Below are 26,613 nucleotides of genomic sequence, written 5' to 3'. Positions count from 1 at the left end.
ACAAAAACAAATCATGTCTATGCATGCTTTTATTCACAGATTGGCTGTGTTTGTCTGTTAAAAAAACTAACACTAGCTTCTCTAATCTTTTTTTTATTTGTTATACAATTAACAAAAAAGTCTCTAACCCTAGTTGCTCTATTCTTTTTCTATTTTATCTAATTTTATTTTATTATATAATTGCTACGTGTACTGCATTAAGCTAGCTAACTGAGTCTTGTTATAGCTCTTGCTTATCATTGCTCTTTTGCTGAATTTGATTGCTTCCATTGTCCTAATTTTTAAGTCACTTTGGATAAAAACTTCTGCTAAATGACTAAATGAAATATGTTGGAATAAATAATGATAAGCAACAGCAAGAATCCAATATGAATTACTTATGTGACTCACCTCATGAAGTTAGCAACTTTGAAGTATATTTCTTAATTCCCACATATAGTTAATAACAATTATTATATGTGAAAAATATAATAATGCAGAATTAGTATATATATGCTCAAACCTTAGTATAATAGTACAACAGTACACATACAATTATAAAACTCCAGCCGTTGGCTTTGAGTGTACTGGCAAACACTTTACACACTAAATGTAATCAGTGTGAAAGAAGTTTAGCTCTGTCTTCAGCTGTAGATGGTGCTTGGGCTGGGGCAGCTTCGAGGGGGTCCTGCACAGCTCCTCCTTTAGGTCCGTGACATTGGTCCTGTTGTCATGGAAATAGTTCAGACGCATACATTTGACAAAGAGTCCTCAAAAGCACAAAAGCCAGGATGATGAACAAGGATTAAGCTTGAGGCATCTGAAACGCCACAGACAAATATTGCTGCTTCAAAATCATTAAAAAGCACTTCTTTAGGGGTGTTTCTGGGGCTATATGTCGTCTTTTTAAATTAAGGGAATGTTTGGTTTTCACAAGAGTAGGCTTTGCGTGGTACAAATGCGACAGAACAATTGCATTTAACACTGGAGCAGCAAGTGCTTTTGCTTGGACACGCGAGATGGCCAGAGTGCGATGCATTCAGCACCTGTCAGCATGGTTTGTTCTCTTCAGCTTAATGACACGCCAGAGTCACTCCATTGAGACAGGTAGGGTGATGGGTGTTCAGTTCTCACAATTTATCCCGTTATTACCTCATTGACTCCGACACTTGTTGCAATCAGGTTTCTTCTCGTATTCTCATTTGTGTGTATTGGCATTAGAACTAGTTGGAATTGCAATGGCTTTCACACACATTTGGCTCGTCACGTGTAATTTGTCTTACCACAGTAATCTAATGAAGTTGAAAGCTGAAATTGAAAGTAGATAAAAAAAAATAATAATTCAATTCCTAAAATGTTTTTTTAAATATGTTTTAATGCCTACATTTAAAAAATGTACACAAATAATTTTTTAAAAAACATTTTATTTTTATTTTACTTACAAAATGTGTGTGTGTGTTAATATGCATGTATGCTATTATTAGTATTATTATAATAAAATACTGAACATGTAATAACAAAACCTTTTACCAAAATCTAAAATGAAATATAATGTATATTTAATTACAATGTTTTTTTAAAATAAACTTATAAAAAACTATAATAAATGTTTTTCATTAAGAGACAATACATCTGATTAAGGATTCATTTGATCTGACATTAAATAACTGATATAGCGCCGCCTCATCTGGTCCTGTGAAAAGGTCCTGGCATCTTTGTCATTACCCACCGAGTTGGCACGCTCTCTGCTGTTTCTCTAGAGTTTGAAATTACAGTGGGAACCCAGGTGTGATAGAGCGCTTTGGTCTGGCCAATTAAAACATTTATAGGGAACTCGCTATTCCGCTGCTGCTCAGTTGAGGACACAATGGTTACAGAATATTTTGAGGTATTGGTCCTTTTCCACCAATAGAAGGTTTCTCTGGACATTCCTGGCAGTGAGACATCACGGATCTACCGGTTGCCCTTGGTAACAAAGCTAATAAACCAAGGAGAGGTTGTAAATCTTCCTATTATTTGGTTCGTACCCCAGATTGGGAGGGGAGGGGGGGGGTGTTGCAAAGCTTGTGGTCTTTCTTAATTTGATCTGGATTTGTTATGTTTTCCTTCCTTCCATGTGTTCTTTGTTTCAGTCTACATGACCATTAAAGGAATAGTTTATCCAAAAAAAAAAAAATGAAAATTTGCACCCAAATGAAAATCTTATACTTAGGCCAGTTTGTTTCTTCATCAGAAAAGATTTGGAGAAATGGGGTGTTGCATCACTTGCAACAGTGGATCCTCTGTAGTGAATGGGTGTGAAATCCACACAACTCAATTCCATCAGTTAATGTCTTGCTCTATTGAAAAAGTCCATCCCCTGTTGTCCTCACATCAAAATCCATAAACATATTTGTTTAGAACCATTTTGGACTGTTTTCACTTGTAAATGATGCTTGATCTGATTCAGACAAGACTACTTTTTCCTGGAGAAAGCAATATTACGGATAGAGGACTCATATTTTAAGCAATGGCTTAAAGTTACAAACTTCTTGATGGATTTGATTATTATGAACACACAGCTTTTCACTTCACGAGATGTTAATTGATGGTCTGGAGTCGTGTGGATTATTTGATTTTTAATCTAATGGCCATCTCAATATTCCCAACAGTGAATGTTGTGGACTTCTGTGGCCAGACAATACAGGGGGACGGCATGATCGTAAAGTCGCACCAGGAGTCCCGGAAGTACTACTTTGTCTCCATTGGGACAGATTGCCACCTCACCATACAGTCCGCCACCCCCCGGGACAAGGTGCAGTTCTACTTCCGCTTCTTTCTGGTCTACAGCCTGCTAAGAGTGTCACCGCAAAGCCCCGCACCCCTCCTTCCAGATTCACCTCGGGGGTCCTCCTCTTCTGGCCCGACACGGCCTGATCTGAGCCTGGAGCCAACCACCGGGGAGGGGCCTGTAGACCCCTGCCATGCTGGCTCATACATCCAGTTCTACGACGGGAGGGATAAGTCTGCACCCCCTATAGGCCAGCCACTCTGTGGGAAGAGCCCTCCCCGTCCAGTGTTGTCAACGGGCAAATTTCTAACTCTTCGTCTTGTAACAAGAGGAACTCAGCCAAGGGTGGACTTTGTTGGAGACTTTACATCATTCAGGCTGGGTTAGAATGAATTTACATCCACTTCACTTTTTCTAGAAGTTAAATCATGACAGAATATCAACAGCCTGCTCATATTTTTTGTCTCTCCAGGTTTTAACCAATCAGAATGCAGCGGAGAACCTTACTTCAACTGTCGCAATGGGAAGTGTATTCCCATGAGTCTGGTTTGTGCGGATGATAAAGGCATTGACAACTGTGGCGATGGCAGTGACTTAATCGATTACCCTGGTTGCAATGGTCAGTGAGTTTATTTTGAGAAGGCTTTTCCATCTGGGATTTGTTCTTGATAGATTTTGCTCCTGTTTTTGTGTGTTTCAGGTCCTCTATCTACACCTAAGCCCCCACAGCATCATGTTACCCAACCTACACAGATGAGTGATGTTCCCACTCGGACAGTGTCCACATTAAAGAACTGTGCCACTCCAAACGCCATTCCTGATCCAGATTCTGTGACCGGTAAGTATTGCAATAAAAAATATGCAGCCAAACAGAACAGAATAAATATTCTGCAACGCTCTTAAACATAAGGGTTCTTTATTGGCATCTATAGTTCCATAAAAAAACTTCAGCATCTATGGAAGTTTTTCAGGCTTCCCAGAATTCTGTATGCTTAACTGAAGAAGGCCAAACAGAACCAAGCACATGTTACTGCCTAAAGCGTTCAGTTAATCAGTTTTACATGGTTGTGTATTTGAAGTCACTAAAGCAACTGTACAATATCCACCATCTTGCTTTAAGTGCATATTTAGATCTTAAAAGGAATTAGATAGATAAGTGTAAAAAGTGTAAGAAGATGGTTCAGTGCACAAGACCTAAATATATCGACTACTCCTCAGAACTGCACCTCTTTTTGAGTGTCCATAAATTTAATTTTATTGCTTTATAATGGGGAACTCTGAAAGGCTAAGGACACAAAGCTAATTGAGGAGCACATAAATGTTCATTGCAAACAGTGAGCAGTAAATCAGCTGTTCGTTGTAACTTCTCAAAAGCACTAGTCTGCTATCTAGAAACTACTCTTGTGCATTTGAACTAAAAGCTGACATTTAACTCCACATTCGGTCTAAACTGCTTTTAAAAATCCACAGGTGTTTAAACAATACCACACTATAATTGAAGAAACTGATTTCACAAAGAAAACTTTAGAGACTATCATATCATGTTTTACTGGATGCAGAACACATAGTTGCCAAATTCAACAAAAAGCCTCTAAAACTATTAAAAATTGTGGACTCACTTTATATTAAGTGGCCTTAACCACTATGTACTTACATTTTAATTAATAATTTAGTATAATGTACTAATTGTGTACATATATGTTTTTACATTGTACTTATATAAAAAAAAAACTACATGTAATTACATCTGTATTTAAGTTCTGTAATTACATTTATAATTACACTGTTGACCCATACTTTACACCTTAACCCACCCCTAAACTTACCCATACCTCCAACCCTCTCCCTAACCTTACCCCTATCCCACCTCAATAGCAGCAAAAGTGTTTTACAATACAATATGAACACAATAAGTATATTGTACTTATTTTTTTATGTAAGTACATAGTAGTTAAGGCCACCTAATATAAAGTGGGACCAAAATTGTTTACATTTTTTTTTATAAAACTGAATAAAAAAATATGAATATTAGATAAAATACTTTAAAAAACTTGAATACAAATAAATGAAAGCTTATTAAAACTAAATCTGATACAACATATGGTTCCACTTCATATTGTGTCCTTAACTGTTCTTACCTAGTAACTAAATTTGTATGTAGTATGTAACCTCAGTGTAAGTACACATTGGTACATAGTATCTACAGCTATAATCATATTTCTTTAACTACACACACTAATACAACTTAAGGTGATTTGAGTAAGTACAAATGTGTAACAGGAAATTGGTCACAACACTTTTTTCACTTCACCAAGTACTCATGTAACAGGAATCCTATAACTACATTTTGTAACAACAATATGTATAAGAGTAATTTGATCCAGGGGGTGGTGATGTGTAGGTTTAGGGGTATGTAAAGTGGGAGGAGTTGGATTTCGAGTTGGAGTTGGTGCACCACTGTATTACCGGTGTACTTACATGGTAACTCCTCAGGAACTGTACACTTAATATAAAGTGTCATATTCTGGAAACCAACCACTATTTATATGTAAATCCTAACTTGCTGGCCGCTCCTGTGTAACATTACATGATAAAGCTAATTTAAAGTGTAACACTTTCTTTACCAAAAAGTGCTGTTAGTCTTGTTACCCATTTGTACTTTCATTACCAAAAAGTGTTGTTACCAATGTCCTGTTACACATTTGTACTTACACATACCATTCAGTGAGTTGTCACATAGTTAGACAAACATTAGAGCTGCAGATACTATGTACCAATGTGTACTTACACTGTGGTTACATACTATGTACACATCTAGTTAAGATGCAAGTACACAGGTATTAGGGACACTTAATATAAAGTGGGACCCAACATATTAATAAATATTATAATAGCAAATAAACTTAACACTGGTGATAGGTAAGCAATATGATACATAAATCTTCACTACGTAATTATATGACAAAATTAAATGATAATTACAACTGAATTAATGTAGTTAATTAGCTGTTGGCATGTGTTCTGCTTGGTCTGATTGGATGCGATTGTATTTAATTTTTTTATATTAATGTAAGTTTAGGCTAAGGAACTGTATTGCTTGATTTATTCTGATAACTATTATTAATATAAATATTTATTGAGTAAAGTGTCTTTTATGTATTTCTTTTGCTACTAACTTAATCATGCAAAATGTACTATAACACACACACTATCGTGGCTTATTGCTTTATTTTAAAAGATTTCTCCTTACCATTTTGGTCCTTTATTAATTGATTCCATAAATGGCATTTTTTGGAGGTTTAAGAATATCCAGTGAGTAAGTTTTTGTGCTGAATATATTTAAATCTCACTGGGAATTGTACGTCCTAGTCCTTTAATGAAATCCTTTCTTCTCCAGATTCCCAGTCTTCCATGTCTCTGCTGGTGCTGTATGTAGTTCTGGGTGTGATAGCAGGAGGGGTTCTCATGTGCTGGTGTTGTTGGGCCCCTGGCTGGTTCCTGTGGCGCGTGAGTGTGTTTCGCTTCTTACCCTGCTGCAACTCCTGCTGCGCATCCTGCCAGCTCTGTGGACGGAGCTGCTCCAAAAACAAGGACCACCGACTGGCCAAGGTTACACCGGAAGGAGCCTCAACTCCTGTGTCTTCGACCACCACAGTGGCTGTGTAAATACACTCATCTGATATCTCTTATAGATCCTTAAAAGACTCATAATGGAGTTGATAAGGACAGTACGGTATGTTAGGAAGTGGTATATTAGAAATGTTCCTTTTCCAGTTTTAACAATGAAAAAGGAGCAAGAATTGCTAGACAATATATCACTGATGTATTTTTGTTTTCAGTATGTTTAATATAATTCATAACTAAATCTGCTGTTTTTATTTTTTAAACTGGATTTGTTATGTATATATTTCATAGATACTGGATCTGTGGAAACATAATGAGCTGAGATTTCTAGTTTCTAGCTGGTTTTATAAAATTCCTCTCTGTTTACCTCAGTTGGTTAAAGCTAACTCTAGGACAACCCAGCTACAAAGGACTGGAAAAAATATTTTATTATTTAAAGTTTCCAATAAAATGCTCATAAAGCTACCAAAGCTACCGGAGAGCATTATTATAGCTGCATTTTATTGGAGTTACTAGTCTCTATACTCCTCCAGTTGATAATATTGTGAAGTTCTTGGACCAATCTGTTTCCTGAACATGTGCAGTTGTGACACTTTGTCTTAAAAATATTAGATTGCATATAAAAACTGAGTAGATTGAAGGTTATGCCAAAATAAATAAGGAATAGTTCACTCAAACATTTAAATTTGCTTAAAATGTACTCACCCTCAGACCATCCAAGATGTAGATGAGTTTATTAATCAGATTTGGAGAAATTCAGTGTAATGTCTTCCTCACCAATGAGGTTAATGGGTGCCGTCAGAATGAGAGTCCAAACAGATGATAAAAACATCACAATAATTTACAAGTAATGCACACACAACTTCGAACCATCGCTTCTGGACAAAATACCAGTCAATAATCCATAATAATGCTTTCACTAGTGCTTCGTCAAAACTGCTTTGAAGAAGAAATAAACTCATCTACATCTGAAGGTGAGAACATTTGAACATTTTGAGGTTTGTGAATTATGTATTTTTTACGCATTTCCCCACTGCAATAGCAGATAATATGACATGTATCACAGCTTTTGTCAGGCATTTTGAATTTGTGTTGATATAAATAAAAATAAAAATATGTAACATAAACAAGATCAGTCATATTGAAATTATGAGAAAGGGTCAAATGTCATTGCCCATAGTGGTTTGGATTCAACAGTACATCCTGAGTATTTTAAAATTTGTATTTTAATAAATTTGTATTTATTTGTCATCATGCACCTCAAACACTATTGCCAAATATATATATTGTAAATTATAAGCAATTTTTACTGGATTATTTCATACATATTCAAATGCACTGTTCTGATATTTCAATTCAATGTACATCACTGATGTTGACAAAGTTTAGCTACAGTAAAAATGAATTTTTTTTTTTTTTTTTTATGTGACGAATGTCTCAGACTCTCCTTGTAACTGTTTACAAAAGAGACAGAAAGTCTGGCAAGCACTTCCATTTCTGTGGTTTTTGTCACTCCTAGCAACCTTTCAAAGCAGATCCTCTTTGCTCAAAGAAGAATTCCCTTTTCTCTGTTTGACCGATTTATATAATCACCAACCCCCTGTTCAAACAGGCCCTAGACATTTAATATCTTACATTAAGGGGACCTCGATTTTGTTCTCTGAACCCAGGCAGTAGATCCTTTTCAGGCCTCGAAGGCCACAGCGATGGCTGTGGATTGTTGTTACATTGACCCCATTAAGACCATCCGTAAATGCTTTAAATTAACGGCACTGCATTGTTCCTGTGGTATCTCTCTGACACAAGCGGTTGCAAACGTCATTAGTGACCTTGCACAACATGCCTAAATAGTGTGGTCTCCAATGTGTCCATAAGATTAATGAGGGGATGTGTAAATATCACCTAAAACAGACATAATTCTATAATGGCTAAAAATATACATTTTCCATCTGCTAAGCAATGCCATTTATCAATATTTGCTGGGGTTTATTGATGACATTGTATTTTATTTCCTCAACAAAAAAAAGGACATAGGCTTCCCTTACTGACTCCAGAGGACACTTTGTTTCTTATATTGGGTTTATAGGGGAGTCTGAGGAAATTAAGCCTGATTATAACACACATTTTCAACAAACAACGTTTTAGAAATATAAAAACATTTTTGTCCACTATTTTCTTCCATCGATGCCCTTTTCCCCCAGAACTGCATAACATAAAGTCCTTATGCAAAAAGGCCTGAATCCTCAGCATTTTGCATTAACCCAACGATTTGCTAACCTGACATAATGTATTGTGTATAAGGTGACATTTAATCTTCACCTGACTCATAATCTAACTTCAAGGACCATTGAACTTCTTGTTTCGGTAAACAAAAGCTGATAGATTAAGTGAAAGAGATTGTTTAAACTTCTCCTTTAAATGTCTTCATCACCCATGTTAACCTACACCTGTTTCTGGAGGATGATTTTCACTTTTAGTTTTCTTACTTGGTGGTCAGTTTTTCAGATTTGAGCATATTCTGAAATTGATACATGTAATTGGTTAGAAATATATTTTAATATAGCATAGGATTCTTGTCAGAAATATCAAGCTGAACTGACATTCTGCCCATGTTAAGGTAAGTCTCATTACCTACTTCCCTCTCAGACACTTTCAGAGTATTGTCTATTGTTCATTTCTAATCTTAAGTTTGTTCACAGTACCTGCAGACATTGTGAGATGGCCCTGTTCATCTTCATAATCTTTCATCTTGTACTGGAGGATAAATCGCAAGGTAAGTGATCCCTTATGCTTTATAAAGATAATAATAAAGAAATTTCCATTTATCTTCCCCGTTGAACATTGCAGTTTTGTTTTTATTATAAACTATACTAATTTTAGAGCTCTAGACCTGACTTTTACGAATGCTAGTAACAGTTTACAATTACAAAGTTTCATTTGCTAACATTAATTATACATTGGTTAAAATTAACTAATAATGAACATCTCCAGCCTTTATGAATATGAGCTAATATTGATCTAAATGTTCTAATGCAGTTTTAAAAACATTGTTAATGCACTGTGAACTATGAAAAATGTGAAAAATATTTTAACTAACATTAACATTATTCTGTAAAAATGTATTGCTCATTGTTTGTTCATGTTAATGCATTAACAAATGTTATTAAGAGACCTCATTTTATAGTGTTGCCCAAATGTTAATGTAATATTTACTTTAACATTTTTTCTCTCTTTTAAAATAAACTTTTCTTCATATTCAAGAGTCAGTTGTTTCATAAATGCTATTTGGTCCAATTATAGATATAGAATTCGAATTGTATGTTAAATTAATGACATTAACACATGCAAAGTTAAATTTATTAAATTAATACAAAATATATGTGCATGTGTTAATGTCACCAAAGATCTTTAAATTAATAATAATAATTGAATAATTACAAATTAAAATTAAACTTCCAATTAAATTAATAATAGTACTTAATTAATTGTTATTATATTTTGTTGCAAAGGTGAATTTGTGTGTCTCATGTTTGTTATAGGTTTGCCGCAGGCCAAGCTGACAATATATCCAACATTTGCTACTGATGAAGAGAAGGTGCAGATGGTCTGTGGAGGTCATGAGAATCTGCATATATCTGAGTGCATGTTTTACCTTGTAGGACAGGAGGACTTTTTAAAACCAAGTGCATCGTGTAACTTTTCCCTTACCGCTGCCGAACTGATCATATGGTCACACGATCAGGAGAGTTCACATGTTAACATATCCTGCTACTATACTGTGCATGCCTTAAAAGAAAATGGAACATCACCTCATTCCGACATAGTCTCAGTCAGGGTCAGAGGTAAGCTGTTTAATCACAAAAATTATTTTTAAACGACAGATGAAGTGGTTTATTCTTTTCAAAGCAGATGCTTTTGTTTCTTGCAAGGTTTGCCAGCCATGTCGTCTTTGCCACCAACCACAGAGGGCAGCCCGACTACAATGACCCCCAAGGGAAAAACCTATCAAGGTGGGATTATCATGGAATTTCCAGATTTCCTTACTTCAAATATCTTGGATTAAGTAATATTCTTGTAATATAAGAAAATACTAGGACGCATTATAGGTGCTGAAAGTGAGTTTATTTTCTTGCGCTGATGCATTTCCAATTGAAACACTGAGTTTAGGCAGGAAACAGTGTGACCACCCCCTTTTAAACCGTTAATAGGATTTAGCTGATGTCATAACCATGAGCCTGGTTTTCGCAGTGAACAAAAATATATATACAGTACCCTCCATAAGTTTTGGAACAATAAAGACAAAACTGCTTTATCTGCTGTTGAGTCAAGACATTTGCAAATATGATTAAAGATGAATATGCGACAAAACTACAGAATGTGACATTTTATTATTAGGTCTTTCGACACATACATGTTTTACCAAATAAAAAGGACAGAACTTTTAGGGTTCATCCCACTATTTGATGTGAGCATAAGTATTTGAACAGTTGAATTTAAGGCAGATGTAATAGATTACAAGTTATATTTAGTTGCAGATCCCTTGCAGACTTTAATGCAGCCAATTCCAATTGTTGCTTGTTTTGGGGAGTGTAGCAAGGTTCAACACAGTCTTAATAGGAAGGAAGAAGGCAGGAGTCGGCTTGTTGCTGGGACGCTCGTTTATTTAACTGTAATCAATAAATCACGATGCCCTCTGGGCATAGACAGCAAACGATTGCTCAAACACAGTCAATAACTTCAACAACACTGTTTTGTAGCTTCCCAACACAGAACGAGGTCCCAGCGTGTCTCTCTCTCCTTCTCTCTGCGGTGACTTGGCTTATATCCGGTCTCTCCACGCCAATTACTGCAATCAAACACACGTGTTCGTTATTTGCACTTGACCTACTTACGCCTCGCTCTGCTCCCCCCGTCTCTCTCCCGTTGCAGATTTCGATAAACCACGCCCCCCTCGCCACATACCCCCACCGCCCGACTCAGGCCGGGGAGCCGTCCGGCCTGCAGCCCCCCCCCCCCCCCCCTCCTGGAGAGGAAGTCAGCCACAGCCATCTGTACACCCGGCCTGTGGATCACCTGAAATTTAAAATGTTGTAGAGCGAGATACCACCGGGTGATCCGCGCGTTGGTATCTTTCATGTGGTGGAGCCACTGCAGGGGAGCGTGGTCCGAACAGAGGGTGAACTCCCGCCCCAGGAGGTAATATCGGAGGGTAAGAACAGCCCATCTGATTGCCAGACATTCTTTTTCTATGGTGCTGTACATCGTCTCTCTCTTAGAGAGCTTCCGACTGATGTACAGCACCGGCCGTTCTTCCCCCTCCACCTCCTGGGACAGGACTGCGCCCAACCCTCTGTTCGACGCGTCTGTGTGCAAGATAAAAGGGAGAGAAAAGTTAGGAGCATTCAGGAGCGGTCCGCCACACAGAGCAGCCTTTAACTGGGTGAAAGCCTGCTGGCACTGCTCCGTCCACTGAACTGTATCTGGTGCCTCCTTTTTAGTTAAATCAGTCAGCGGTCTAGCAGTATCCGAAAAATTAGGTACAAACCTTCTATAATACCCTGCCAGCCCCAGGAACTGTCTAACCTCCTTTTTGGTCTTAGGCCTTGGACACGTTGCAACTGCTGCAGTCTTATCAATTTGGGGACGCACCTGTCCATGATCCAAGTGGAAACCCAGATATCTTACTTCCACCCGCCCAATTGCACACTTCTTTGGATTAGCCGTGAGCCCAGCCCTCCTCAGCGTCTTTAGGACCGCTCGCAAATGCTGCATATGTCGCTGCCAATCCCCACTGTAGATGATGATGTCATCCAGGTAGGCGGCGGCATATGCAGCATGCGGAAGAAGGATTTTGTCCATCAGACGCTGAAAAGTGGCTGGAGCCCCGAATAGCCCGAACGGAAGAGTAACGAATTGGTGTAAACCGAATGGCGTGGTGAAAGCTGTTTTTTCTTTGGTCATGGGAGACAAGGGGGTCTGCCAATAACCCTTAGTTAAGTCCAGCGTCGAGTAAAAGCGAGCAGTGCCCAGTCGATCAAGTAATTCGTCCACCCTGGGCATTGGATATGCGTCGAATTTCGACACAGCATTCACCTTCCTATAATCACACAGAACCGCACGGAGCCGTCTGTTTTAGGTACTAAGACTATCGGGCTCGCCCAGTCACTGTTGGACTCTTCTATTACTCCCATTTCTAGCATGGCCTCTAACTCCCCTTGAACCACCTTTTTTTATGTTCAGGTAATCTATACGGCCGGCTGCGAACTACCACGCCCAGCTCGGTCTCAACATGGTGCTGAATGAGATCCGTTCGACCAGGCAGGGGCGAGAACACATCAGCAAAGGCTGCTTGGAGGGACTTGATGTCAGTGAGCTGGGAGGGCGAGAGGTGGTCTCCTCCAGGGGCCAGAGCGAGAGATTGGGATTTTGAACTCACTTCTGGACCGAGATCCTCCTCCCCACTCACTACCGTCGCCAGCATCACTGATTCCGCCTCAGACCATTTTTTTAACAGGTTGAGGTGGTATATTTGATGTGCCCCGCCCCTATCTGTTCGAGCTACCTCATAGTTAAGATCCCCAACCCGCCGTGTGACCTCAAAGGGTCCTTGCCACTTCGCGAGTAACTTTGAACTAGATGTAGGGAGTAATACAAGCACTTTATCTCCTGGTGCAAATTGACGTAGTCTAGCCCCCCTGTTGTACAACCGACTCTGTTTGTCTTGAGCCTGCAACAAATTCTCCATGGATAGCCGCCCCAACGTGTGGAGTTTTGTTCTCAAGTCCATGACGTATTGAATTTCGCTTTTACTATTAGAAGGTCCATCCTCCCAAGTTTCCTTAAGGACGTCGAGGACCCCGCGGGGCTGGCGCCCATAAAGAAGCTCGAAGGGGGAAAACCCCGTGGAGGCTTGCGGGACCTCCCGTACAGCGAACAAGAGGGGTTCTAGCCACCTATCCCAATTTTTGGCGTCTTCCTGAACGAACTTACGAATCATGGATTTTAACGTGCGATTAAATCGTTCGACCAGCCCGTCTGTTTGTGGGTGATAGACGCTTGTTCGAATCGATCTAATGCCCAATAATTCATAAAGCTCGCGAATAGTACATGACATAAACGCCGTGCCCTGATTGGTGAGGATCTCCTTTGGGATCCCCACCCGGGAGATTAAATGGTGCACTCACCACACTCTTAGTGGAAATAGAGTGGAGAGGCACTGCTTTAGGATATCGCGTTGCATAGTCCACCAGAACTAATGCAAAGCGATGTCCCCGTGCTGACCGCTCTAATGGCCCGATGAGGTCCATGCCAATTCGTTCGAAGGGGACCTGCATTAATGGAAGGGGGCTCAATGGTGCTTTTGGGGTGGCCGGTGGATTCACCAACTGACATTCAAGACAAGCCGCGCACCACCTGCGCACATTCTCGTGAATGCCCGGCCAGAAGAAGCGGGCCATGAGACGGTTTAGTGTAGCCGCTTGCCCTAAATGCCCGGCCATTGGATTACAATGAGCCGCCTGGAAAAGCATTTCCCGACGGCTTCTAGATATCAATAACTGGGTTGTATCTTGCTTTGTCTGGGCGTCTTGGGTCACCCGATACAACCTATCTTTTAAAATTGAAAAATAAGGATAAGAGAGCGGCTGGTCAGGGTGGAGAAGCTGCCCGTCGATCGAACGAACCTGGTCAAAGGCATTTTTCAGCGTTTCATCGCGGGACTGTTCCAGGGGAAAATCATCGCGCTCAGGGAGGATGTTCCGTTCGAGAGCACTCGGTTCCCCTGCCACAGGCCCCGGAGGTTCCGGTTCAGCCTCTCCCACCTGCGCAACCGCTACTCCAGGCCTCCCTTGTTTCCCCCAAGAGACATCCGAACACAAGTACCCCAGTAATTTATTAAACTCGGGCCAATTCGTCCCCAAAATTATCGGATGTCTGAGGTGCGGATTAACGGCCACTTCTACTCTATGTTTTTCCCCCCGAAATTTAATATCCACAGGCAAAATAGGATAATTCACCACTTCCCCGTGTACACACCGAACCCTAACCATGCGGCTACTATCCAATGCCCTTGGATGAATCAGGCTTTGATGGATGGAGGATTGGTTACATCCTGAATCCACCAAAGCCTGATATGTACCCTCCCTGATACTCACTGGTCTTTGGTATAAGCCAGCCTGATCGAGGGCAGCCTTTGGCGCGTCGGGGACCCGGATCAACGTCCCCACTTCCATCAACGGACGCCTATCAATAAAATGCCCTGGGTCCCCGCAACGCCAACAGGCCGGCCCAGACTTTACCGCCACCCTGGCGGCAGGAAGTAGGTCAAGCGATTGGCGAGGAGAGAGCGGAGAGGCCGTGGCCTGGGGAACGGATCCCGTGGGCGAACTCCCACACCTGGGAGGAGCCCTGGGCCCCGCTGCTGGTTCAGCCCCGTAACTCGTCCTCCACCTCGGGGCTAGCTTTGGCGGAAGCCCTCCACGGGACCTGGGGAGAGGAACAGATTTAGGGAGAGAGGGGGGAGGGGAGGAGAGAGAAGGGGAGAGAGAAGCAGATGGTAAGGGGTCGCCGACCCCTGGACACGCCACCATTTGGTCCTCCACCAGCTGGATGGCCTGATTCAGTGACGTCGGGTGGTGGCACTGGACCCACTGCGCAGTCTTCCTTGGCAGCTTGGCCACGAACTGCTCCAGTACCACACGATCGATCACATCCTCGACGTCCCTACTGTCGGCCATCAACCACTTGCGGCAGGAGTCCCGGAGTCCTGAACCTCTGGCGATGTTGCTCCGGGGTCCGACCGACCCGCTGGAGGATGGCACGCTTGAGGTCCTGGTAGGCCAGGAGGTTTTGAACTGGCAGTTGGTGAGCGGCTACCTGCGCCTCACCGGACAGCAGGGGAATGAGCCGCAGGGGCCAGTCCGCGGGGGGCCACCCTCGAGCCTCTGCCGACTTTTCAAACAGGTCCAGGAAGGCCTCCAGATCATCCTGAGGCCCCATCTTGTTGAGCGGCAGAGGAGATGTATTGTCCTTAAACGAAGGGGTGGCCCGGACCTCCCGGTCTACCCAGCTCCGGAACAGCTCGCGGTCTTCATGCTGGGCCCGGAGGAGCGCCTCAAAGCGTTTGTCCTGCTCCTCCTTGATCGCCAGCATGTGTTGATGTTGTTCCTGATGAAGACCGGCGAGCGACTGGATGATGTCCGCAAATGGCGTACCTGACGGAGATTGCATGGCGGCGATGCTCTTCTTCCTTCCCGGGTTTCGGCACCACTGTAGCAAGGTTCAACGCAGTCTTAATAGGAAGGAAGAAGGCAGGAGTCGGCTTGTTGCTGGGACGCTCGTTTATTTAACTATAATCAATAAATCACGATGCCCTCTGGGCATAGACAGCAAACGATTGCTCAAACACAGTCAATAACTTCAACAACACTGTTTTGTAGCTTCCCAACACAGAACGAGGTCCCAGCGTGTCTCTCTCTCCTTCTCTCTGCGGTGACTCTGCTTATATCCGGTCTCTCCACGCCAATTACTGCAATCAAACACACGTGTTCGTTATTTGCACTTGACCTACTTACGCCTTCTGCTCCCCCCGTCTCTCTCCCGTTGCAGATTCCGATAAACCACGCCCCCCTCGCCACAGGGAGTTTCTGTCTTTAGTCTCCTCTTCAGCTGGTGAAATAAATGTTAAATCGGATTTAAATATGAAGATTAATTTGGCCATTCTAAGACTTTATATTTATTTTACTAAACTGGCAGGGAGTTTTGGGTCATTGTCCTGATCCAATATGAAGCGCTTTCTAATGAGTTTGGTGGCATTTTTTTGAATATTGGTAGCCAAGATGATTTTGTACCTTTCAAATTCATTCTTCTACTGTCAGCATACATTAAGACATCATTAAAATTAAGATGTCCTGTTCTAGAGACAGCCATGCATGCCCATGCCATGACACCACCTCCACCAAGATTTACAGATGAGGATGTATGCTTAGGATCATTTGCAGTTCCTTTTTTTCTCCACACTTTTGCTTTCCAATCACTTAGATAAAGGTTCATCTTTGTGTCATCGGTCCATCAACTCAGTTCCAAAACTCTACTGGCTCACATTTGTAAAGCATCTTGCCTTTCTATTTTTAGTACTGATCAGAGGTCTGCACCTTGCTGTGTAGCTTCTGTAATTCTGTGTCAAATTCTCCTGTGGACTGTAGATTGACAGAGGATCACCCCAGCTTTCTGGAGGTTGTTAGTGATTTTACAGACATGTTTTTTAGGGTTAATTTTTACGGCTTTTATGATTTGTCTGTCATCAACTACTGTTGTTTTTCTCATCCAATCAGGTCAGCGTTGGTTGCTGATGTCGCTGGTAGTTTCCAAACTCTTTATTTCTCCATGCCCTTTGTTTTTCCTTTAGTTCTAATTGACTTCCTCTTTTCTTTAAGCATCCAAATTACTTGCTTTTCTTTAAGAGTCGACTTCCTCGTCTTCATCCTTGTTTGTGTGTGTCATCTTTGAATGCAAGACTTAGAATGCAGAAGCAATGGATATAACATATAAGACACATTCCACATAATCTGAATAATTAATGCAACAGGACACAGCTGAACACTTATAAAGACCTGTGAGGCAACTGTGCCAATACTTATGCTCACATCAGATAGGGAGATGAAACTCTAAAAGTGCTGATCCTTTTAGCTGGTAAAACATCTTTGTGTTGAATCTCCCAATAATAAACTGTGACATTCTGTAGTTTTTTCTCATATTCATCTTTTAATCATATGTTCAGATTTCTTGACTCCACAGCAAACAGAACAATTTTGTCTTTACCCTTACTCATCAAGTCTTAAACACTAAATAAAAATTATTTTTACTATATCTGCTAAAATATAACTATGCAAGCTTTTTAAAGACTGTGTAAGGCCAATTTTAGTTGTTTTATTCTAACCCTCTCTAATCTTAACTGATCATTGCGACTTCATAATTCATTTAAATATCCATTTCAGCGAATTTGTCCACTGTGTCATCAACATCGAACACGGAAACTTGTGAGTTGCCTTGATTGATTGTTGTTACTTAACAACAAGGCTATATCCTCTCAAATAACATCATTCTATTTCATTTTGTGCACATACCTCATATGATTATCATCCATTTAACAATAATTTGCCCATTAATAATATGTTAAACATGTAGTGTAACTCTTGTTCTGTGGGTTCAATAGCTTTGGCTGTAACATCCAGTACTGAAATCATAACAGATTTGGTAACCGGTAAGTGCATCATTCCTTCTCATGCTTTTCTTCTACTTACCAAACATTTTAATTAGTTGGGTTAAAAGCCACTCATCTAAATGTGTTGTTTTACTATAGATACATCCGGTCTAGGTACCCATGACACCCATAATTCAATAAATCCTACAGATGTTGAGTCATCATCTCCTCTGATTTACAAAACTTCAACATCCTTGGAATCGACTACACTTACTCATACTACAGAACACGTATTAGGTAAATACTATAAAATGTATATTTATATACCTATGGTCTTAAAAATTCTCAATTCACATAATTTGCCCATTAATAATATGTTAAACATGTAGTGTAACTCTTGTTCTGTGGGTTCAATAGCTTTGGCTGTAACATCCAGTACTGAAATCATAACAGATTTGGTAACCGGTAAGTGCATCATTCCTTCTCATGATTTTCTTCTACTTACCAAACATATTAATTAGTTGGGTTAAAACCCACTCATCTAAATGTGTTGTTTTACTACAGATACATCCAGTCTAAGTACCCATGCCACGCATAGTTCAATAGATCCTACAGATGTTGAGTCATCATCTTCTCTGATTTACAAAACTTCAACATCCTTGGAATCGACTACGCTTACTCATCCTACAGAACACGCATTAGGTAAATACTATAAAATGTATATTTCTATACCTATGGTCTTAAAAATTCTCAATTCACATCCAAGCTTAATAAGTTGATCATTTAATCTATTAACCAGGTGTGAATGAGTAAAAACAAGATAATTAAATATGCTGAATATAAAACACCTATGCTAATGGTCAGTATTTTCTTTACAGTTTTCCCCTTGATGACTGAAGGTCCTGAAATCAAAAAGTACTCAAATAAAAGTAAGTAGGTTTACTCAGGGGATGCATTTATTCAGTGCAGCACATTCATTGGAAACGTCTCTAGGTTACATATGTAACCCTAGTTCCTCGAGGGAACAAGACTTTTTTTGCTGCGTCAAACAAAGCTTTGGGGAACGCGCTTAGCATGAGGGACTCTGAATATCGTGTGTAATCAGTACAGACGTGGTGACGTGAGCGACCAGAAAGCTATAAAAGCACGTGCCACGCAGCCGGCATCAGCTTTGAGTACCAGCAAGTGCCGGCAGGGGTGCCGGGGGTATGGCTCCGAAACGCAGCGTCTCGTTCCCTCAAGGAACTAGGGTTACATATGTAACCTAGAGACGTTCCTCTTCAGGAACTCAAGCTGCGTCAAACAACGCTTTGGGGAACGAGTACCAACGCCGTCAGACTACCAAACCCCTGCCTAGTGTGCATCCGAAGAGCTCAGCTTAGGACGAGAGGACAGAAGCACCTGGAGTGACTGGCATGTCTAGGCCATAGAATTTAACAAACGTAGAAGGCATAAACTCAAGATAAGTGGGGGCCACAGAGAGGGCCTGCAGATCTCCTACTCTCTGCAGAGAGGTGATAGCCAACAGAAAGGTAGTTTTAAGCGTAAGATGTCTGTCTGAAATATCTTGAATGGGTTCAAATGGGGGTTTGCACATTGCCTCTAACACCACAACCAAGTCCCACGGGGGAATACGGGACTGTACTGGAGGTTTCAGCCTCAGCGCACCGAGGAGGAAACGTGTAACTAGGGGGTGTCTTCCCAAAGACTGGCCATCGAGAAGGGCATGGTAGGCCGCAATGGCCGCCACTTAAACCTTCAGCGTGGAGTGGGTCAATTCTGCAGAGAGCCTGGCCTGTAGAAACTCCAGAACTGTACCAACTGGGCAGTTTGCTGGGTCTAGCTGGCGGTCTCTGCACCATGAGGTGAAGAGTTTCCACCTCAGGGCGTACAGTTTCCTCATTGAGGGAGCTCTGGATTGGAGGAGGGTCTCAACAACCTCTGTTGAGAGACCAGCTGCTAACAGTTGTGCCCCCTCAGGGGCCACACCCATAGCTTCCACAACTCCGGGCGAGGGTGAATTATCGTGCCCTGCGCCTGTGAGAGTAGGTCTGTCCTGATCGGTATCTCCCATGGAGAGCCGTCGAGGAGCGAGACCAGGTCTGCGAACTATACTCGACCCGGCCAGAACGGGCCTACTAATAACAGATGGACCCCGTCCTGGCGTACTCTCGCCAGAACTCCCGGGAGCAGAGCAATAGGGGGAAAGGCGTACAGACGAAGCCTCGGCCAGGTCTGTACCATTGCATCCAGTCCCAGAGGAGCTGGATGAACTAGACAGAACCAAAGGAGACATTGTGCAAAAAGGTCTACTTGAGCCCTGCCAAACACTCTCCATATCTGCTTCACCACCTCTGGCTGAAGCCTCCATTCCCTGGGCCTCAGCCCCTGCCACGACAGTATGTCTGCTCCCATAGTTAGTTTCCCAGGAATATATACTGCTCTTAATGAAAGGAGTTTGCTCTGGAACCACACAAGGATCTGGTGCGCCAGCTTGTACAAGATGCGTGAATGCAGACCTCCCTGGTGGTTGATGTAAGAGACCACCGATGTGTTGTCGGTGAGCACCAACACATGGTGACCCCTTAGGTCTGGGAGGAAGTGCTTCAGTGCACAACAAACTGCTAGCATTTCTAGACAATTGATATGCCATGTTAGATGGCGACCAATCCACAGACCACAGGCAGGGTGGCCATTCATGACTGCACCCCAACCGGTGAGAGATGCGTCCGTCGCTAGTATCACTTGGCGACAAGGAGCTCCCAGCATCGGGCCCTGATTCAAGAACCAAGGTTTCTTCCACATGTCTAAGGCATGGAGGCAGCGCCGCTTGACCTTGATAGTGCAAAGTGGATTGCCTCTCAGGGAAAATACCTTGGTCTTGAGTCACCACTGTAGGGGTCTCATGTACAGCAGGCCAAGGGGTATCACGTTGGACGCAGCTGCCATCAGACCCAACAATCTCTGAAATTGTTTGACAGTAAGTGACTGGCCTTCTCTGACTCTCTCGACTGAGATGAGGATCGACTCGATACGAGCAGGGGAAAATCGTGCCTGCATCGCGGTCGAATCCCATACTATGCCTAGATAGGTGGTTTCTCTGAACCGGAGAAAGTTCACTCTTCTTGGAGTTCAGTCTCAAACCCAGCTCCCCCATATGTGCGAGAATGACATCTCGATGCTGAGCCGCAACCTGCTCTGACTGAGCTAAAATCAACCAATCATCGATATAGTTGAGAATGTGGATGCCCTGCATGCACAGGGGGACCAGAGCTGTGTCTACACATTTTGTGAACGTGCGGGGTGAGAGTGCAAGGCCGAAAGGAAGTACTAGATATTGGTAAGCTTCGCCCCCGAAAAGCAAACCTCAGAAACTTCCTGTGTTGTGGAAGGATGGATATGTGGAAGTATTCATCTTTGAGATCTATTGTGACAAACAAGTATTGGACCTGATCTGAGCTACAACATGCTTGATTGTGAGCATTTTGAACTTCAATCTCATAACTGAGCGATTTAAGACCCTCAAGTTTATAATCGGACGAAACCCCCCATCCTTCTTTAGAACTATGAAATACCGGCTGTAAAATCCGGACTCCCTGTCTTGAGGAGGGACCACCTCGATGGCCTCCTTCTCTAATAGGGTTTTCACTTCCTGTTCCATAACCAGACCCTGCCTGGGGCCGACTATCGTCGGAATGACCCCGTTGAATATTGGCGGTGCAGAGCCAAACTGAATACGGTAGCCTTTTTCTACTGTGTGCAGGACCCATTGAGATACATTTGGCAGTAGTTTCCACGCTGCTAAATAATCTACTTAGGGAATCAGTCTCTCGAGACTGACTTCTGGTGTAAGAGGCCCCCACAGGGGCGGCGAGCGTCTCAGCCCCGCTACGCGCACGGGCGGAAGATACTGAGAACGATGCTCGCTGGGGACTGCTGCGCCCTGGAACACTGGCAGGGTTTGCAGATCGGCCCCCAGAGGGCGTTGAGGTGAGACGGGCACCGTGTACTGTGGTGTGTACCACTCTACCCCAGCAGAGGCTGCCCTCTGAAACCCTGGGCTTCTGGCGTCAGGGCTTCTTGGCCGAGGACTTCTTAGCTTCTAGGATTGCCCTAAGATCTTGTTTAGGCTTAGAAGACCTCGGCCGAGAGTGTTTTTGGGCCTCGCGATACGGGCATCAACAAACAAATAACATTCACACACAAAGCGCTTGCTGAGAGATGCGAAGCTGACGCCAGCTGTGTGGCACGTGCTTTTATAGCTTCCTGGTAGCTCACGTCACCCCGCCTGTGACGTCACGCTCTTCCGTTGGACTGATTACACACGATATTCAGAGTCGATCACGCTAAGCACGTTCCCCAAAGCGTTGTTTGATGCAGCTCGAGTTCCTGAAGAGGAACTGGATGGGACTTAACATTAACTATATAAATTAATGCCACAGTGCATTTCTTGTTAATCTTTGATATCTTTGTCTCACACAGAAATGCTTTTCTTAATTGCTGTGGTTGCAAGTGGTGGAGGAATTGTAGTGACTGGACTCGTGGGCATTTGTTTGTACAGATGCACACGTAAGTGGCTTATGGCTTATAGTTTTAACACTCTGATTGTACAGATAAATGTTCAGCTTGAAAGTTTGATGTTTCTTTCATCACAGGAAAGTCAAAGGCAGAGAGGTAAAGATGTTTCTGAGTACATTTTGAGTGCATACTATTTATGAAATCATTAATGGAATAGTTCACTGAAAAAGAAAATTTGCTGAAAATTTACTTCATCATTACATCCATTTTATTACCAATGGATCCTCTGCAGTGAATGGGTGCCATCAGAATGAGAGTCCATCAATTAAAGTTTACAATCGTGATAATATCATTGCTGTCTATGGAGGGTCAGAGAGCTCTCAGATTTCATAAAAAAATATCCTAATTTGTGGTCTGAAGATGAACAGGTCTTATGGGTTTGGAATGATATGAGGGTGAGTAATTAAAGGGTTGGTTCACCCAAAAATTATGTCATTAATAACTCACTCCATGTCTCGAGAACGAGCCATTATCTAGCTCGGCTCGGTGTTCGTCTTCAGTTCTCTCTTCACAGCAGTTCAGTCAGTGTACTGTTTGAGTACATGAACTACTCCGGGATATTGGTTTGTTTGAACTCAGAGGGAGTGTCAGCCACGTTATAAAAGTTAACAGCTTAAGTCATTTGTGGATTAATGCGTATTGGAGACCCGGACCGTTTAAAACGTTTTGGTTCGATTTGGTGAACTGGTTCAAAAAGATCCAGTTACATCGAATGATTCGTTCGCGAACCGAACCGGATATGACAAACTGCTTTGTTTTGAAATCTCTCATAACTAAATCTTCTAAATCATCTCTAAATCTTGAATGGGCTGTGTGTGAATAAATTGTCAGCATTGTTTTGGGCGTGAACTACTCCTTTAAAATGAAATGTAAAAAAAAAAAAAAAAAGAGAGAAACTATGCATAAATTCTACTTGTGAAATCTACTAGGATTTGGATGGAATTCGTCAGCAAACAACTGGGTACGTTTTAAACTAAACCCCCCCCCCCCCCCTTTTAAGCCATTTCTTACTCAAAACATAAATTCATGCCAAGGTTTGCTGAAATGTCAGTCTTCATTGTAGGACATTCTTTAGCAACAGCCAGTTCATACACAGTAAGTATTCAAATTTTACATTTGTTAGAGCAGGTAATTGTATCATTTTAATATTTTCCGCTGTTTAATATATCACTCTTTGTTATTTAGACTGGAGAGGAAGACGCAGGGATTTATTCAACCATCGACTCCTTGAAACCCCCCTCACGACCACCAGGTATAGTTGATAAAACTATCTTCATCTTAGTCTGAACTTCCACATGGTCATTATTTGATATCTGATGTGTCATGTTACGCAGGAAACAGTGAAGAGTCAATGCCAATTAAGGTGAGTAAGGGAGTTGGTTACACATTGCACAATATTTATGTTCATTTCAAAGATTTAACTTTCCTCTAGGTTGAACTGAATCAATTGTACGCCTCCATCCTCAAAAACGGCCGTCTCAAGTGACAACAGCAGAGTTTACATTCACCTGACGGTCTGCTGAAAGAATAAGACTCTGCCTGCTACTGTTTTAATGCAGGCTAAAGATGATCAATCTTCATTTTAAACAGGATTTATTTCTCCATGGCAAATGCCTTTTATTGTACAGTAAATGTTATTGTAACTTCTGCTTCTTAATTTCATTATCTTAACCTTTCGAAACGGTAACATAATCATCCGTCTGATTTCGGTTTACTTGTATTTTTGGCAGTTTCACGTGTATAGTATAATCACATCGAAAAGCACACAGGATTAATATGCATATCATTAAGTAATAATAATTTCATAATTTTGTACAGTGTTATTGTGAATAGCAGTTTTATTGATGAACATAGGCTCACTCATATTTTGTCCTGTTGCTTTATGTGAATATTTTACCTGATATTTTACCTCTTTTTTCTCTCTCTTCTCGTACCTTTTGCAATTTTTCTATCTTCGTATTTCTCTACATATTTTCATATTCTTTTTGCTCTTAATATTTAAAAATGTTAATTGTTTTGTATTCGTGATCAAATAAATGCAACCTTAGTGAGCATGAGAGACTTCTTCCAAAAACATTAAAACATGTTTCCAAGCCCAATCTTCTGAATGGTGGTGTTCTGTAAGAAATTATTTAATTTAATTTTATATTTTATTTTAATATCTTATATTACCTTTTTTATATCACAATTTTAAAGTATAAAAATAGACTAAAACCAGCAGACTTAAATCAGAGTTTAAATAGTTAAAGTTATTAAGCAGCAGTTGTTGTTGTTGTTTTTTCTGCAGCCCCATCTCTGCTCAATCACAATGGTGTCTTGTGGTTTAACACTTTAGACAAACACAAACAACTGTTATAAAATTGATAAATTGGCTTTGATATGAATATTCTATTCTGAACTTCCTTTTAGCATCAGAAAAATTAAATGTCCCAATCATTATACTTCTGTGTCATATGTTTAATTGCATAGAGACATATCGTGCCATTTGTTTTATAGGTTTCCTTTCATTGCTTCAAAATAATGATTGTAAATCATTCAACAGTTACAACATATGCAGAACTGTATGTGCAAAATCAAACAATGTTCATTTATAAAAAAAACAAAAAAAAATCTTGATTTATTTGTGTTTTTAATTATTAGGGCCCGAGCACTGCAGTGCGAGGACCCTATTGGAATTGCTCCGTTTATTCTTCTTCTTCTTCTCTGTAATGAGGCGCATTTTTGAGGGCCTAAACATGCTCCAAAACTCACAAAACTTTGCACACGCATCAGGACTGGCGAAAATTTACATCTGATATAGGTTTCAGAAGTGGGTTTGGCAAAATGGCTCGATAGCGCCACCTGTTAAATTTCAACAGAGTGCGCCTCGAGATAGGTGTTAGGTGTTCTGTCCTGAACAAACAGCCATGACCAAATTCAGTTATAGTCATAGCGCCACCTGCTGGTAACAGGAAGTGACAAGGTTAACACTGTAATGGACTCCTAGGAACAAATTAAAAAGTGTCAATAAGTGTTAAATAGGCTGGCAACATACTAGATACTAATACATGCTAGCAACATTAGCTAAGTGTTAAAGCATGCTAATAATGTAGTGAAAAAGAAAGTTGCTGTAACTAAGTCAAGCAATGTTCGATCTTCCCCAAACTGCACAAGTGTGATAGGTGTTCTGCTCTGAACAAACACCCATGACCAAATTCAGTAATAGTCATAGCGCCACCTGCTGGTAACAGGAAGTGACAAGGTTAACAATCTTATGGACTCCTAGGAACAAATTAAAAAATGTCAAAAAGTGTTAAATAGGCTGGCAACATGCTAGAAACATAATAAATCATGCTAGCAACACTTAGCTAAGTGTTGAAGCATTCTACTAAGGCAGTGAAAAAGGAATTTGCAGTAACTAAGGCAAGCAATGTCCGATCTTCCCCAAACTTCACACATGTGATAGGTGTTCTGTCCTGAACAAACAACCATGACCAAATTCAGTTATAGTCATAGCGCCACCTGCTGGTAACAGGAAGTGATATGGTTAACACTATTACAGACTTCTAGGAACATTATTAAAAAGTGTAAACAAGTGTTAAATAGGCTGGAAACATACTAGATACATACTAATACATGCTAGCAACATTAGCTAAGTGTTAAAGCATGCTAATAATGTAGTGAAAAAGGAATTTGCTGTAACTAAGGCTAGCAATGTCCGATCTTCCCCAAACTTCATACGTGTGATAGATGTTCTGTCCTGAACAAAAACCCATGAACAAATTCAGTAATAGTCATAGCGCTACCTGCTGGTAACAGGAAGTGACAAGGTTAACACTTTTATGAACTCCTATAAACAATTAAAAAAGTGTCAGAAAGGGTTAAATGGGCTGGCAACATGCTAGAAGCATAATAAAACATGCTAGCAACACTTAGCTAAGTGTTAAAGCATGCAACTATGGCATTGAATAAGGAAGTTGTAGTAACTAGGGGTGCTCCGATCACGATCGGCCGATCGTTAATGCGCATCTCGTCAATAAAGCCGGTTCTCTAATCAGCGGTTAATTCCATCAGGTGTGTGATTTCACATAGAGCAGGTGTTACTACACAGAGCCATTGTTAATAGAGAAGATGCACAAATCCACTTCGGCTGATTAGAGAACCGGCTTTACTGACGAGATGCACATTAACGATCAGCCGATCGTGATCGGAGCACCCCTTGTTGTAACTCAAGCTAGCAATGTCCAATCTGCCCCAAACTGTCACACGTTTGACAAGAGTCCTGTACTGAACACATCAGCATGCCCGTATTCAGTTTTAGTCATAGCGCCACCTGCTGGCAACAGGAAGTTTCATGTTTAACAATTTTATGCACTATTTTCAACAAAATAAAATTTGCCATTTTGTGCTAATCGTGCTAGAAATATTTTCAAACATTCTAACAACACTTACTATGTGCTAAAGGATGCTATTAATACTATGA

General features: G+C 41.2%; 2 protein-coding genes across 2 annotated transcripts; both read left to right on the top strand.

Annotated features, from left to right (window-relative positions):
* Positions 1–790: 790 nt before the first annotated feature.
* LOC127968599 (low-density lipoprotein receptor class A domain-containing protein 2-like) lies at positions 791–6,614 on the top strand. Its single transcript, XM_052569899.1, has 5 exons — positions 791–1,086; positions 2,631–3,131; positions 3,222–3,368; positions 3,450–3,587; positions 6,147–6,614. The coding sequence occupies exons 1-5, from the start codon at positions 999–1,001 to the stop codon at positions 6,413–6,415; spliced, it is 1,143 nt and encodes a 380-aa protein (XP_052425859.1). The 5' UTR covers positions 791–998; the 3' UTR covers positions 6,416–6,614.
* A 2,406-nt stretch (positions 6,615–9,020) lies between these two features.
* On the top strand, positions 9,021–24,720 carry LOC127968557 (uncharacterized). Its single transcript, XM_052569838.1, has 16 exons — positions 9,021–9,146; positions 9,913–10,215; positions 10,303–10,383; positions 17,368–17,409; positions 17,586–17,633; positions 17,733–17,870; positions 17,991–18,038; positions 18,138–18,275; positions 18,452–18,502; positions 22,056–22,142; positions 22,229–22,247; positions 23,081–23,112; positions 23,215–23,246; positions 23,337–23,403; positions 23,486–23,514; positions 23,584–24,720. The coding sequence occupies exons 1-16, from the start codon at positions 9,092–9,094 to the stop codon at positions 23,635–23,637; spliced, it is 1,224 nt and encodes a 407-aa protein (XP_052425798.1). The 5' UTR covers positions 9,021–9,091; the 3' UTR covers positions 23,638–24,720.
* The last annotated feature ends 1,893 nt before the right edge of the window (positions 24,721–26,613 follow it).

The sequence above is a fragment of the Carassius gibelio genome, chromosome B11 (assembly GCF_023724105.1).
Source record: "Carassius gibelio isolate Cgi1373 ecotype wild population from Czech Republic chromosome B11, carGib1.2-hapl.c, whole genome shotgun sequence".
Taxonomy (NCBI): domain Eukaryota; kingdom Metazoa; phylum Chordata; class Actinopteri; order Cypriniformes; family Cyprinidae; genus Carassius; species Carassius gibelio.
The sequence above is the reverse complement of the archived record's forward strand: the minus strand, read 5'-3'. Positions and strand labels throughout refer to the sequence as shown.

What these genes read in the sequence shown, in the direction of transcription:
- LOC127968599 (XM_052569899.1), top strand. Translation starts at nt 999, where the DNA reads ATGGCCAGAGTGCGATGCATTCAGCACCTGTCAGCATGGTTTGTTCTC. An exon ending in GAGTCACTCCATTGAGACAG is followed by an intron (nt 1,087 to 2,630) that starts GTAGGGTGATGG and finishes TATTCCCAACAG; the next exon opens with TGAATGTTGTGGACTTCTGT. An exon ending in CTTTACATCATTCAGGCTGG is followed by an intron (nt 3,132 to 3,221) that starts GTTAGAATGAAT and finishes TTGTCTCTCCAG; the next exon opens with GTTTTAACCAATCAGAATGC.
- LOC127968557 (XM_052569838.1), top strand. Translation starts at nt 9,092, where the DNA reads ATGGCCCTGTTCATCTTCATAATCTTTCATCTTGTACTGGAGGATAAA. An exon ending in CATAACAGATTTGGTAACCG is followed by an intron (nt 17,634 to 17,732) that starts GTAAGTGCATCA and finishes GTTTTACTATAG; the next exon opens with ATACATCCGGTCTAGGTACC. An exon ending in ATTCGTCAGCAAACAACTGG is followed by an intron (nt 23,113 to 23,214) that starts GTACGTTTTAAA and finishes TCTTCATTGTAG; the next exon opens with GACATTCTTTAGCAACAGCC.